Source organism: Silene latifolia, chromosome 7 (assembly GCF_048544455.1).
Source record: "Silene latifolia isolate original U9 population chromosome 7, ASM4854445v1, whole genome shotgun sequence".
Classification (NCBI taxonomy): Eukaryota; Viridiplantae; Streptophyta; class Magnoliopsida; order Caryophyllales; family Caryophyllaceae; genus Silene; species Silene latifolia.
In genome coordinates, this window is record NC_133532.1 from 50219226 (window position 1) to 50234432 (window position 15207).

The window sequence follows — 15207 nt, forward strand, 5'->3', positions numbered from 1 at the left end:
GTAGATTATAGCTTAGAATGGATACAATTCTTGAGTTAAAACTTTCAATCTTGTTATGCATGCCAATTGTTTGTGTTAAGGCTTGAATGACAATTTGAGTACTTCACTATTTATCCTTACTGGTTAAGTGAGAGCTTGATTTGTGAGTAGGATTAGCATGATAAGATTGTAGTTAAATTGATTAGTTGAGGACTTAGTCGGTTTAATTAAAGGATTAGTGTCATACCGAGAGATCGAGAGATCGAGTCTTGTCTTTGTTTTTACTCTGGAATTTGCCACCCTTTGCATGTCTCCCCTCACCCATGTACCCATGTGAGTGAACTCGACATCCTAGCTTCCCCCAATTGTTGTTAATCATCCATATTAATTGTTTAATCTTTATTTTTAGCATCTTTGTTTAGTTAATCAAATCATTCATCTTCCCTTTTTAGTAGAACTAAACTAGTAGTTGAGTAAGTAGTCCTAGTGCCAAATTTCCGTCTCTTGGGTTCGACCCTTGCATAATCACGATTCCTCGGACCTTCTGGTATTGTAGTTGCTGGCCCTGCTTTTGACGATGCCGCGCGGGTTTTTACTGTGACTACAGGCTCTGGTATCTTAGGTAACCCTAGTGAAATTGTTGCCCCCAAACTTATGAAGAAATTGGCAGACATTTATTTCGCGAAGGTTGCTTCTACCTCAGAGTCCGTTTTCTCTTTGACACCACGCCAGCTTGCTTTGTGGCATTCTCAGCAAGGTTCCCACTCCTCTGATTGGTTGTGTGCGGTTTCTATCTCGGGGTTGGGTCAGACTATGAACGGGAGGACTTACCGTAGTGTGCATGGGTGTTCCGTTATTCACGGTATCTAGGCCTTGTCCTGCTTGCTCTCGGGTTTTTGCTGATGATGTTTCTGGGGACCACGCTGTTTCTTGTACTGGTACTGTGGGCGTTAAACATCGGCATAACCTCGTCCGTGACACTCTATTCGACATCTTCTATAGATCTCGTATTTCTGCGGGAAATGAGGTTGATATCGGGTTGGTTGACGGGCATGGTGGCTCTCTTCGTCATGCGGATTTGCTGCTTTATTCTTGGGACAGGGGGCGTGATGTGTGCGTTGACTTGACGGGGTCTTGTCCTTTGACTCAAACTGGGATGAGGGATTTTGTGCCTGGCCGTGTTGTCGCTGATGCTGCTCAGCGTAAGTGTGCTAAGTACGGGGATTTGTGCGCGTCAGTGGGTTATGGCTTCCTTCCCTTTCTTTCTCTTCACTTGGGGAGCTGGGTTCGGATGCTATTGCCTTGCTCAAGCGGATCCAGAAATTCTCGGTATCTCGGGATGCGGAGGCTCGGGTGGCCGCTTATATTTTCACTAGACCTAGCTTTGCTGTTGCTAAGGGTGTGGGAGCCCAGATTGTCTCTCGGCTCCCCCACCAATTTCATGTAATCTGATATTTTTCTTTTAATGAAAGCTACGCGCATAATAATAATAATAATAATAATAATAATAATAATAATAATAATAATAATAATAATAATAATAATAATAATAATAATAATAATAATAGTAATAATAATAATAATAGTAATAATAGTAATAATAGTAATAATAGTAATAGTAATAGTAATAGTAATAGTAATAGTAATAGTAATAGTAATAGTAATAGTAATAGTAATAGTAATAGTAATAGTAATAGTAATAGTAATAGTAATAGTAATAGTAATAGTAATAATAATAGTAATAATAATAATAACAATAATAACAATAATAACAGCAGTAACAGCAGTAACAACAGTAGTAATAGCAGTAGTAATAGCAGTAGTAATAGAAATAGTAATAGTAATAGTAATAGTAGTAGTAGTAGTAATAGTAATAGTAATAATAATAATAATAATAATAATAATAATAATAATAATAATAATAATAATAATAATAATAATAACAACAACAATAAGAGTAACAATAAGAGTAGTAATAGTAATAGTAATAGTAATAGTAATAGTAATAGTAGTAATAATAATAAAAATAATAATAATAATAATAATAATAATAATAATAATAGTAGTAGTAATAAAGAGTAGTAATGTGAGTAGTAATGTGATAGTAATGTGATAATAGTAATAGTAATAGTAATAGTAATAGTAATAATAATAATAATAATAATAATAATAATAATAATAATAATAAGAATAATAATAATAAGAATAACAATAAGAATAACAATAATAGTAGTAGTAATAATAATAACAATAATAATAGTAGTAATAGTAGTAATAATAGTAATAGTAATAATAATAATAATAATAATAATAATAATAATAATAATAATAATAATAATAACAACAATAAGAATAGTAGTAATAGTAGTAGTAATAATAGTAATAGTAATAGTAATAGTAATAGTAATAGTAACAGTAACAGTAATAGTAATAGTAATAGTAATAGTAATAGTAATAGTAATAATAATAATAATAATAATAATAATAATAATAATAATAATAATAATAATAATAATAATAATAACAATAATAATAACAATAATAATAGTAGTAGTAATAATAACAATAGTAATAGTAGTAGTAATAATAACAATAGTAATAGTAATAGTAATAATAACAATAGTAATAGTAATAGTAATAGTAATAGTAATAATAGTAATAATAGTAATAATAATAATAATAATAATAATAATAATAATAATAATAATAATAATAATAATAATAATAATCCGGTCTCTCTCTTCTTTCTCTCTCTACGAAAAAATCATCTGAAAACACACGCGACGTGGAGTGGTTTCACTCAAGCTTGCTTCGCCGCCATGCCGAGGGGCCACCCCAAATTGTCGGTCTGGCCGTCGTCACACTCGTGCTTCACCATCTGAATCTCCTGGGATTGTAAGTTCTGGATCTTTCCCTAATTTACCTAATTCGGGATTAAATCCGGTTTCTAGGTCTTCTCCTATTGCTTCGTCTGTTCCTGTTTCTGTGGTTTCTGGTAGTCTTTCTGTTGTTGTTCCGGTCTCGAATCCTCTGGCGGGGAGTTCTGTTATTCCCCCGCCTGTGGGTTCGTCTAATCCGACATCTAAACCGTCATCTGGTACTGCTACTTCAAAAAACCCCTATGTGCAGGCTTTGAAATCTTCTGGTAAGGGTATGTCTCTGTCTTATGTTAAGTGTACGGAGGAGATTGTTATAGAGGAAGGGGATATCGCTGAGGAGGTTGATTATTGGAGTACCACTCTTGTGGGAACGGTTATGGGTCGTCAGACTTCCCTGGTGGAATTAAATTCGTTGGTATCCAAACACTGGAATCATGTTACTACGCCTGAGGTGATGTATTTCTCGCGTGGTTGGTTCTACTTTCGTTTTCTGACTAAAGAAGATATGGATAGTATTCTAAATGAGTCTTGGAATATAAATGGGTATCCTCTGGTTTTTAAGCCTTGGTCTCCTACTGTGGTTGAAGAATTGGATATTGCTACACAGGTTCCTATATGGGTTATTTTTCCTAATTTAGACCCTTGCTTTTGGTCTCAGGCAGCCTTAAGCAAGGTGGCTAGCTTTGTGGGAAAACCTATCTGTGCTGATGAACCTACTACCAATAAGAGTAAAAGTGCTTTCGCTCGCATTTTGGTGGAGGTTGATCTGTCAAAGGAGCTTCCTAAGGGGATGGCTTTGCACACTCCTTATAGGGGAAAGATTTTGCAGAAAATTGACTATGAATGGATCCCTCATTATTGTCATAAGTGCAAGAAATTAGGTCATACTCAGGATAGGTGTAACAAAAATAAGCCTAAACCAGTCTATAAACCTAAGGTGGTTGAACAACCTGCTGCAGTGGCTGCCCCCCTGTGCAGGCTAAAGATACCTTTATTGAAGTTACCCTTAAGAGGAAAGCTACTCAGACTCCTTGTGCTGCTGAGGTAGCTACTACTTTAGCCAACAAATTTTCCTCTCTGGATCACTCTGAAGACCCAGTTCAGGTTCAAATTGCAGTCCAAGATGAGACTGTGCAGCTTGTTCTTATCCCGGGAAACCCAGTGGAAATTGAGCCTGGGAGGGTTTCACCCCCTCTATCACCTCAATGATCATTTCCTCCTGGAATGTGAGGGGGATGAATGACCCTCTAAAACAGCAGGATGTTTTAGAATTCCTGAAAAGGAATAAGGTTGATTGTGGGGCAGTTATAGAAACCCATATTAAGAGTAATTTAGCAAAGGTTATATACAAAAGGCAGTTTAGTTGTTACTCTCTTGCTACCAATTATGACTCTCATCATGGTGGTCGGATTTGGCTCTTGTGGAACCCTGCTACTGTGCAAGTTAAGGTGTTGGCTTCTGGTGCTCAATTCCTCCATTGTTCCTTGTTGCATTATTCTTCTCAAAAGCATATTCTTCTTACTGTGGTCTATGCTTTTAATAGAGCTCAGGAAAGAATGGAGCTAGGGAATGCTCTTAAAAGACTTTCTCATGGTCTGGTTGATCCCTGGGTTTGTGTGGGAGATTTTAATGTTTCTCTTAGTTCTGAGGAGCGTGTGGGTTGTGTTCTTCATGATAAGAAAATGCAGGATTTTAGGGATTGCCTTCACTCTTGTGTTCTGGAGGATCATCCCTATACTGGAGGGGTTTATACCTGGCATAATAATCAAGTCTCTTCCCCTAAGTGGGCTAAATTAGATAGGCTCCTTGTTAACTCTTCTTGGTTCCTCCAGATTTCAGGATCTTCTGTTGCTTTTCTTCCATCTGGTGTTTCTGATCACTCTTCTATTCTTCTCAATGTGGCTGCTAGTCATACTATTCATAAGCCTTTTAGGTACCTTAAATGTTGGTCTCTTTCTCCTAATTTTGGTGATTGTGTTTCTAGTGGATGGAGTGCTCCTGCTTCTGGGAATAAGATTTATTCCTTCTTTTCTAAATTGAGAGCTTTAAGGCCTGTGCTAAAACAGCTTCATTCTCTGGAATATACTAACCTATCCTCTAGAGTTGCAGCTGCAAAGCTTCAGCTTCAGGAATGCCAGCAGCTCTTGCAAGATTCTCCGCTTAGCCATGTTCTTTTACTGCAAGAGAAGCATCTTTTGCATCAGTATAGGCTTATTAAGGAAGCTGAGATGGGAATGCTTTCTCAGAAAGCTAAAATTCACCACCTTAAACTTTCTGATCTGAATACTAGATTCTTTTATGCAAGTATTGCAGTTCGAAAGGCTAAGAATACTATTGGGATTATCACTGATGCTCAGGGGCAGCTCTGTCAAGGGCATCAACAGGTTACTCAGGCATTTCTAAATGGGTTATTTGATAACTCAATGCTTGTGTCACAACATCAATGGGTCAGTTGAAGGGTTCTTTCCTGGGAGGAGGGGTTTGAGGCAAGGAGACCCCCTCTCTCCTTACCTCTTTGCCTTGTGTATGGAGGTATTATCCCGGTTGCTTAGACGTCTTCCTACTTATCCAGGATTTTCCTTTCACCCCAAATGTGTTAAAATTAATCTCACTCACCTTATTTTTGCGGATGATTTATTGGTTTTTACACGGGGTGACTTGCCATCCATTCAGGCTGTGGATGTTTGCCTTGACATGTTTGCTTCTTTTTCTGGTTTGAGAGTTAACCCTCTGAAGTCTAATCTCTACTTTGGAGGAGTCTCACCCCAGATTAAGAGCCTTATCCTTGCTGCCACTGGTTATGTAGAGGGTGCTTTTCCTGTGAGATATTTGGGTATTCCCCTTTTCAGTGCTCGACTGACTCAGCAGATGTTTGTGCCTTTGTTGGAAAAGATCAGAAGCAAAATTAATCATTGGGCAAATCATTTGCTGAGCTATGCTGGTAAGTGTGCTCTTGTCAACTCAGTCATTTTTGGACTCCAAAATTTCTGGGGGGCTAGTGTTTTATTGCCTAAGGGAGTTGTCAAGAAAATTAACAAGCTTTGTAAAGACTTTCTTTGGGGCATTGGGGATGGGCAACGAAAGATGGTCTTCAAAAGCTGGAGGAGTCTTTGTTGTCCTCTTGTTGAAGGTGGTATTAATATCAAGGAGGTTCTTAGTTGGAATAAATGTCTCATGTTGGACTGGATTAGGAAAATTGAGCTTAATTCACCTACAATCTGGGTAAGATGGATTAATGCTTATGTTTTAAAAGGGGTGAGTGTTTGGGACTTCCAGATTACTCCTGCCTTTTCTTGGAGCTGGCATAGTATTATCCACTGTCGTGATTCTCTTCTTCAGCTGGTTGGCTCTTCAGCTGGTGCAAAGCTCTTCCTTTTGCTCTCTGATTTTAAATCTCATGCTTATGATTTATTTCGTGAACATGGGGACTGCTTCCCTTTGGCTAGAACCCTTGGGGACTCTATGAATTTTCCCAAGCATGTTGTGATCAGTCTTCTTGCCCTTCAAAACAAACTGTCTACTGTGGATAATATTTGTGCTAGAGGGCTTTATCTGGTGAATAGGTGTGCCTTGTGCGAATGCAATGCAGAATGCAGGTCCCATCTATTCTTCACTTGTCCTTTTTCTTCTGAGATTTGGCTCTTTATTTCACAATGGCTTCACATAGGTGCGCCTAATGTCCTTAGTCGAATTGCTCGTTGGTTTCAAAGATGCAACAGGGGAAAGAGTTTACTGAAACGTCAGAGGCGATGTGCTTTTCTTTGCTCCTTGTATCTCATCTGGCAGGAGAGAAACAAGAGGGTGTTTGAAGGCAAATCATCCTCTCCTTTTACTCTTATTAGGAAGATTGTATATCTTGTTTTGATTCGTTCTTGTTAAGGGTGTAGCCCTCTTGGTGTTCTTTTGGTTTTTCTTTTGGCTAAGGTGGTCACTCTGACCTTCCTTGTAGAGGTAGTTTGGGGTCTTGTACTTATAACGTTATTTGATTAATATTAAGATCCAAGCTTTCTGCAAAAAAATAAAAAATAAAATAAAATAATAATAATAATAATAATAATAATAATAACAATAACAATAACAGTAATAATAACAGTAATAATAAGAATAATAATAATACTAATAATAATAGTAGCAATAACAGTAACAGTAATAGTAATAGTAATAGTAATAGTAATAGTAATAGTAATAGTAATAGTAATAGTAATAGTAATAGTAATAGTAATAGTAATAGTAATAGTAATAGTAATAGTAATAGTAATAGTAATAGTAATAGTAATAGTAATAGTAATAGCAATAGTAATAGTAATAATAATAATAATAATAATAATAATAATAATAATAATAATAATAATAATAACCAATTTCATGTAAACTTTTATTTTTCTTTTAATGAAAGTTGCGCATCATTTTATTAAAATAATAATAATAATAATAATAATAATAATAATAATAATAATAATAATAATAATAATAATAATAATAATAATAATAATAATAATAATAATAATAATAATAATAATAATAATAATAATAATAATAATAATAATAATAATAATAATAATAATAATAATACATAATATAATATAGTAGTTCGTAATATCGCTCTATAAGACCTACCTTATCACTATAAATAGATGACATGACCTAATAAGAAACTTATTTTCACATAAAGACATAATATCACATAAAAGAACGAGAGGTAGAATAAGAAGGAGAAAAGAAAATGAATTTATCGTCTTTTATCGCCTCAAGGTAAGACCATCGTATAAAATAATGTATTGATTTTGTAATTGTTATAACTTGTAAACTAGACTAGACCACCGTATGACGAACTATAACCGTCACCATGACCGTGGACTCCTAAGACCGTCACCATGACCGTGGACCACCAGGGAGTGAACCGGACCCACCATTGACCACCGTTGACCGGCAGGAAGGGGTTGTTATTAGGGTTTTCAAAGGGTGGTTATGGGTTAGAAGTTACACGTTGAACACGGGTTTTCGACCTTTTAATGTGCACGCCTTGACCTGGGGTTGGTAGAGTGGTTCCTGGATGATGAGTCAACAACCATGGGTGGTCATGGATGGTTAAAGGCGGTGGTTTGCGTAGTGTTGGTCGGGAATTCGAAAGGTGGGTGTTTGCATTGGTGTTTGTTGCAACCCGTGAGTGTGTGAGTAATGTGACCCTTTGTGCTCGACTAGTCTCTGACCGTGGGTAGTGGCTGTTAGAAATGATTAATCTCATTAATTAACATATTCATAAATGTGTCATTTTAATTTCGTCATAAAATTAAAACTAGATCTTATGCATGCAAACATGAATAAGAATAGAGAAGAAATTGTTTTCCTTATTATGGGTTTTTCGGATTTTGGGCACAAATGAGTTCTCCTTCTCACTTGTTCTTGAGCTTTCCTTATATGGATGAACAAGGATTCAAGCTTAGAATCCCTCCCAAAGATATATATCCAAGGTGTTACTCTTAAATATTAGTAGTAATATGATCTAGTAATACTAATAATCTAGCTTGAAAATGACTCAAAATATTATTTTTGTCTCTTGTCTATTCGGCTAAGAGGAAGGAAATATATGAGTATTTTTCTCTCTAAACTTCTCTAAGTTTTGATTGTATAAAAGAATGAATAATACACTAGTGAATATCTTAGTGTATGTCTCAATATAAATTGTAGAAACCCTTGGCCTTTTCTCTAGGGAAAACCGGGTATGGGGGAGTGGCAAGGGCCAATGCATGACCAAGACACTGTTCACAAAAGCAACTAGGTGTTCATGGCTATGAATTAGGTTTAATGATTATGCTTCTTATATAACATAAAACATAATACAAACCCCAACCCACCCCATATAATTTCGGTACATATGTTGTAAAATGGAAAGTCCATTTTACAATTTATTTGTCAATTTGTCACATGTAACATGTTCCATGACATTATGTGTATAAAATGTATTTTTAACAATTAAAAATCAACATATTAATAAAATATGTCACTTATAAAATTAATCTAGTAATTCATAATTACTTGTACCGTAATGGGTTTTCGAATCATAAATTAAAACATTCTGTATTTATAATAATTTATTCATTCCGTTTCAATTGTTTCCGTAAACAATAATTTCATCTAAGTAATGAAACAATTTAATTACTTAGTCCGTATCTTATTTAATCGAATTACAATAAGACACGTCAATAATACTCACAAAATCGTCCGTCGCACGACAGTCGCACGACAGTAATGTCAAACTCTAGTCAGCCAATCATTACCGATATGTGTGGACCAGTTGATTGTAAAATATTACTTCCCACATGTATTCTTAAAATGAGATTTAAACATGTGATCATCATGATCGACAGTTGTGATCGCATTATTGTCGGAGGACACATATTCCAACAATCTCCCACTTGTCCTTGACAAGTGTGCGTCACCAATTATCTTGTCGTATTACTATCTCCCACTCAATGCAAGGTGTCTTTCAGGTCGTACTTGCAAGTGATCATATCGAGAGTGGTTTCCTCGATCTGGAGAATTACTGATTGACCGGAATTATCTACCATAGATACCTTTCGAGCGTGGCCACGCATTTCCAGTTCATTTCTGCTCGAGTGGCCCTGAGATATTGTTATAACCCTGACAAGGGGTGGACAATTCCTATCGCACTTATTCCCTTCGACTAGCCACAACCATCATAACCCAAAATATGCCCATTTGACCCCATTTACGAAGGTCGTAGTAACATAAATCAAAGTTAATCTGAAACTGTGCCACCTTAGGCGAACAGTCTTTAGTCAAAAGAATCGACTCAGTAGAATACTATAATAGCTCTCGCCACGACCAGGCTATATAAATTTGTCAGAACTCTATAAGCGGTCATAAGGCCCGACAAGGTGTTCCTAACAGTCTGCCTATGTGATCGACTAGTCATCTCACATGACTCCATGGCACTTGAACTTGCCATCAATCGCATCACACTCTAGTCACTTCGAGACGTCACCTCATGTAAGTGACTATGGGCGAATACAATGCTAATCCGTGTTCACTTTAACGGGGTTCAATTGTCTCTACAACCCGTTTGGATGTAACAAAGTATAAGGTGAGTTAATAATAACTCAAACGACGAATGTCGACATCATATCCGGGTAGTCAATACCATATTACTACCTTGTGATGTATATAAGTGTGAAAACACTTGTTGATTGCAATAGAAGTTTAACATACCATGTGTCCATGTGTTCATACTTTTCGTATTGCACTTTCCTTTATATTCATGTTATCTCTCATAGCATGAATCTTACCAAGTACACATCTAGGTTCCCAACCTAGGTTTAGGTTCTTTATCTTGAAAGAACTTTCTAGTTGTTTATCACATAACCAACGAATTGTGGTGGATAATATAACTTGCATTGGTCAAGTGTTCTACCAACTCGCAATGCACTAGGTATACGTTTTGTAGGGTCTTGTAACAATTGTCAAGACAATTAGACCAGCACTTCTCATAAGTCCTAGCATATTAGAAAATACTAGTTTTGAGTAACTTCTTACTATAACAAGTATCTTTTCAAACTTCTTATTTCTCCTTTTAGCTTGAATAGCTTAGGATTTTCATAAATCCTTACGTGTTTTCGAACTTCAATATGTGCAACTTCTTGTCACATAACAGAGTGTTCCGTCAAACACTAGAATAGCTCATTAGTTCTTCTCGAGAATTCATGACAGTTCTTCTATGGCTTACCAATGACTCATCATGCTCTTAAGCATATGATTCATTATAGGAAATGTGCATGATTATTCTAATGGCGGAAACATTAGTAATTTTAAATCATGTGATCAACCATTCTTAGGTTCAATGAATGACCATGACTGCTTATGGTAATTCCATTTTCATTGACATGAATAACCTACGTTTATCGTTGATTTGATGTGTATATCTCAATACTTATCCAACATCCCATGATGTGATTGGATTCATGATAGTCCATTTTCATCCAGAATTGAAAACTCAAATACTTCTTTGTGAAAATAGTACTAGCTCGTCATTCTCAATGAGTAATGAGTTATAAATTTTACAAGATGATTGCTCCCACTAAATTCCATGTCTTCACATGATAATTTCAAACTCCCACTCAATTCCACATGTTTCGTAATTGACTACTCAATCGAAACATTTCAAGAATTGAAATACATTTTGCTTTGCCAAGTTATTAAAATTAAAACCATATATGTTCCCAGCATATCCTTTCAAAATACCTATTTTGAAAAGGTTTCAGTCTTAAACTTTACGGAGAGAGATTTTAATCTCTAACTCATTCATTTTTATAATGATGCGTAGCAATGTCATTATTTAAATGCAAAATTCCATTTAATACACGTCCTTCTCAAAATACCCTTTTCCGGAAGGAGGTCTAACCATTTCATTTTCATAATGAGGTTAAGTAATGACACTAGCGTGGTTAACAATTAACTTAGCTTTTGTAGATATCGGCATATCTTCCTTTGCAACTTTTAATCATAAATCTCATTTATATTCAAGGATGCAACTTTGTTTCATTTAGGCTCTTAAGTAAATATCAATATTGAAACTCTTGGTCATATGTTGTGCATAAACTAGCCAAATCTCTTGTTAAGACTTTTCTTTAGTCATTTTTTTTCAAAACTTTCTTTCGGTCTCCTCGTGTAGTTATCTTGAAAACATTTTTTTTTGATTACTTCACTTTTTCTATTTTGTCATGTAGATCTCATCTATTCGAGACCATAGATCTCATCTATTTATGTATACTATCTATTTAGGTATACAAATCATTCTTTCTTTCGTAGATCTCATTTACTCAAGCATACAAATTATTCTTTGTATTCTTTGTGTCTTCATTTTTCTCCCACTCTATCTTTAGAATAAATACACTAAATATTCAAAGATAGTTTAAGAGACACAAGAGATGATTTCGAAGTAGGGGTAGGACTATCTCATAGATTGACTAATAGATTTTTAAATTTGATGAGTATACTTGGTAACTGACATTTCTTTAGGAGAGTTCATCAACTCAACATCACTTTATAATTGATCATACACAAGCCTTAAGCTTGTGGACATATAATGAATCCCATCATTATAGTTGTCTATTGGATCACTTTAAGTAGATGATCATATGTTTCTATGTGCAAGCATATAAAGACGAATTTTTAGAACAAAGAAATACGATAAAAGGGGTGACTTGGGTTGCAAACCAAGCCACCATAATCAAAAATACAACCATTGTTTAGAAAGGATCAACCATTTCCATGTCGAACACGGAAATCAAAATATTTCTAAAATCCGAAACACAGCTTAAAATAAGACGGTAATAAAAAGCCAAGCTTCATTGGTAGCTACTCCTAGCTCCTTGATGATTTCTCAAGCTTCCTTTTCCTTTCCTTTGTCTTTGCTTGGAGGAGGCCCTATTTACAATAAAAAGGGGATACATTATCACAAATTTGTATCAAAATACCATAGTTGAATTATAAACATAAAAGAAAGGATAGTCATTTACCTACTGTAGTGATTTTTCCACCTTTGATGTCACCAAGGTACTTGGAACAATTCCTCTTCCAATGTCCAACACCATTACAATCATGGCATTTGTCAAGTGGACCCTTCTTAGTTTTGGAAGTGCTAGCTTCAAAAGTCTTAGCCTTGGTGGACATGGGAGCTTGCCTCTTACCCTTTTTCTAATTCTTCCTTAACTTCCCCTTGCTCTTGGTGCTTATATTAAGCACATCCTTAGGTGTGTTAACATTTAACCCCATGTCTCTTTCGGCTAGCACAAGTAACTTGTGCAACTCTTCAAGAGACACGTCCTTGTCTTGCATGTTAAAATTCACCCGGAATTGAACATATTCTTTGACTTTGGATAAGGAGTGTAGAATCCTATCTACAATGAGCTCTTTGGGGATTTCAACCTTTTGAAGTTTCAATGTCTCGACTAGCTCCAACAATTTGAGCATGTGAGGGCTAACCTTTTGGCCCTCCTTAAAATTGAGATAAAAGAATGTCGAGGCCGCCTCATATTGGACGATCCTCGGAGCTTGCGAAAACATTGTCACAAGTTTGAAATAGATTTCATATGCGGTGCCCATTTTAAAGGCTCTCCTTTGGAGATCCGCCTCCATAGCAAAAATCAACACATTTTTCATTGCGGCGGACTCTTTGTGGTAAGCCTCATATGCTTCCCTAGTAGCGGCACTCGACCTAGCATTAGGTTCGGGTGGAGAGGCCTCGGTGAGGTAACGAAGTTTGTCGTCACCTTGGGCGGCTAATTTGAGTTGGGCATCCCAATCGGAGAAATTTGGCCCATTCTTTTCAAGTTTACAACGATCCATGAAGGATCGGAGCCATGAAACATTAGTGAGAGGTGCGGCGTTGGTGTTTGGTGCGGCCATTTGTTATGAGAAATAAAAGTGGTCTACAAAACGAAAATAGAAGGAATAAAACATTTGTCATTTTCAAAATAATAATACCACTCGTAAATTTTTAATTTAAGCAAGTTTTATTGCATTTATCTAGTGACCTCTACCCAACTTTGATAAATGATTCCAAGATCCAAATTCATATTAACTTAGGCATCGATAAAGCCGAATACAACCCTTATCAATATAACTCGGTGGATTAACTCTTTAATCGATTCTACTCTTAGAACTCTTGGTCGATAAATTTACATTATAATTTATCTTTAGCCCGAAACACATCCGGCAACCGTCGAGAATACTTTCGTTGAGTTCAACCCAAATTTCGAATAAATGTGTCCATGATCCAAATTTACATCAACTTGGGCATCGGTAAAGCTGAATACAACCCTCATCTTTATAAATTCGGTGGGTAGACATTTATCACCCACTTCCCCTACGTACCAAGGTTTGTACCCCGGTAGGGCCGAGTGCACGCCCTCATGAAATAGGTTTTCATGGTTTCTACTTTTTGGTAAGGCTAAGTCTCAATTGTTTATTTTAGCGAGAGGTCATGTCAATTTATTATCTATCACGTTTTAAGTGAACTAAAGCGGTGAACTACGATAATTGTAATTGTCACGGTCGATAAACTCGATAAAATCCATGTTTAGTTATGGCGATTTAGCGATGCATGCAACATATAAATAAAATGCAAAGCATAAATAAAATCCTAGTATGGCCTTCCTAAAATAGTCAATCTAATAAATTATTATAAATTCGGAAACCAACTCCTTTGGTCCCTTGAACTTCGGTCTTGGCACGCACTTCAAGGCAACATTTCTTTGATGGATCGTCTTCTCGAATGGCACCGTCTTCAAGGTATTCCGGAATAAATAAATTACATAATGAATTACATAATTTCCTATTATACATTTGTAATTAAAATAAAATAAATCTATTAAATTACAAAACGGTGATACGAGATCACAATAATTACAACCGAATCGATATTCCCATACGTTTCGGGTAATACCAATTAAAACTAAGGCCATACTAAGTAAAATTACATAATTCAAAAATTACATAAAAATTAAAAATATGACAATCATAAATAAAATGCAGCATTATAATATGTATGAACATGCTCGATTTTATGCTAAATCGCCTTTAAAGAACCAATATCGTATATTAATCGGTTTTTACGGATTTGCGTGATTTAACCTTTTAAAATCACAATAATTACATAAATTCATATTTATGTACAAGTTAATTACCCTAAACATCTTAGGACTCAAAATTAGTCTTCACTAACATTTGACAATAATTAAACTTGTTTTCTAAATATTGTTCATAAATGGACCTAAAATACAAAATTATGCTATAACCTTCAAATTAAATCATAAAAATATCAAATAATTTCAAATTTTGAAATTTAAACTCATGATCATTCTGGAAAAATACCATGACACTCATAATGTTCAAAACTTAGGTTAAAAATTTCGAAAATCTATCGAGAAAAACAATGTTGCGGTTTATCGGTTTTAACAAATATGACCATAAAAATATGAGAAAAATTATTTTTATCAACTTTTCACTTTTAGATCTGAAATATATGATAAAATGCAACATGTGACGTTTTTCCTTAGTCATGAAGTATGTTTTAGCATTTTTACTAATTAACGTCACTATTTATGTGATTTTTCATCAAAAATTCATAAATCATGCATAAAGACTTCATTATAGCCATATATTTTACACACATCTTGTAAAATTTCATGTGACAACATACTAAATTTCCATGACCATATTCGAAATATAACTCATATCAACCTATTTTCCCATTTAAATACGAATTTAACTTGAAAAATCCATATTTCGAGCAAAACAACTCATTTAATTATGAAAAATTACAGGCCAT

General features: G+C 35.1%; 2 protein-coding genes across 2 annotated transcripts; both read left to right on the forward strand.

Annotated features, from left to right (window-relative positions):
* The first annotated feature begins 4063 nt into the window (after nt 1–4063).
* On the forward strand, nt 4064–5314 carry LOC141590067 (uncharacterized). Its single transcript, XM_074410680.1, has one exon. The coding sequence runs from the start codon at nt 4064–4066 to the stop codon at nt 5312–5314; it is 1251 nt and encodes a 416-aa protein (XP_074266781.1).
* Nucleotides 5315–5384: 70 nt separating this feature from the next.
* LOC141590068 (uncharacterized) lies at nt 5385–6737 on the forward strand. Its single transcript, XM_074410681.1, has one exon. The coding sequence runs from the start codon at nt 5385–5387 to the stop codon at nt 6735–6737; it is 1353 nt and encodes a 450-aa protein (XP_074266782.1).
* The last annotated feature ends 8470 nt before the right edge of the window (nt 6738–15207 follow it).

Excerpts from the sequence above, each read along its gene's own strand:
- LOC141590067 (XM_074410680.1), top strand. The coding sequence starts at position 4,064 with ATGATCATTTCCTCCTGGAATGTGAGGGGGATGAATGACCCTCTAAAA.
- LOC141590068 (XM_074410681.1), top strand. The coding sequence starts at position 5,385 with ATGGAGGTATTATCCCGGTTGCTTAGACGTCTTCCTACTTATCCAGGA.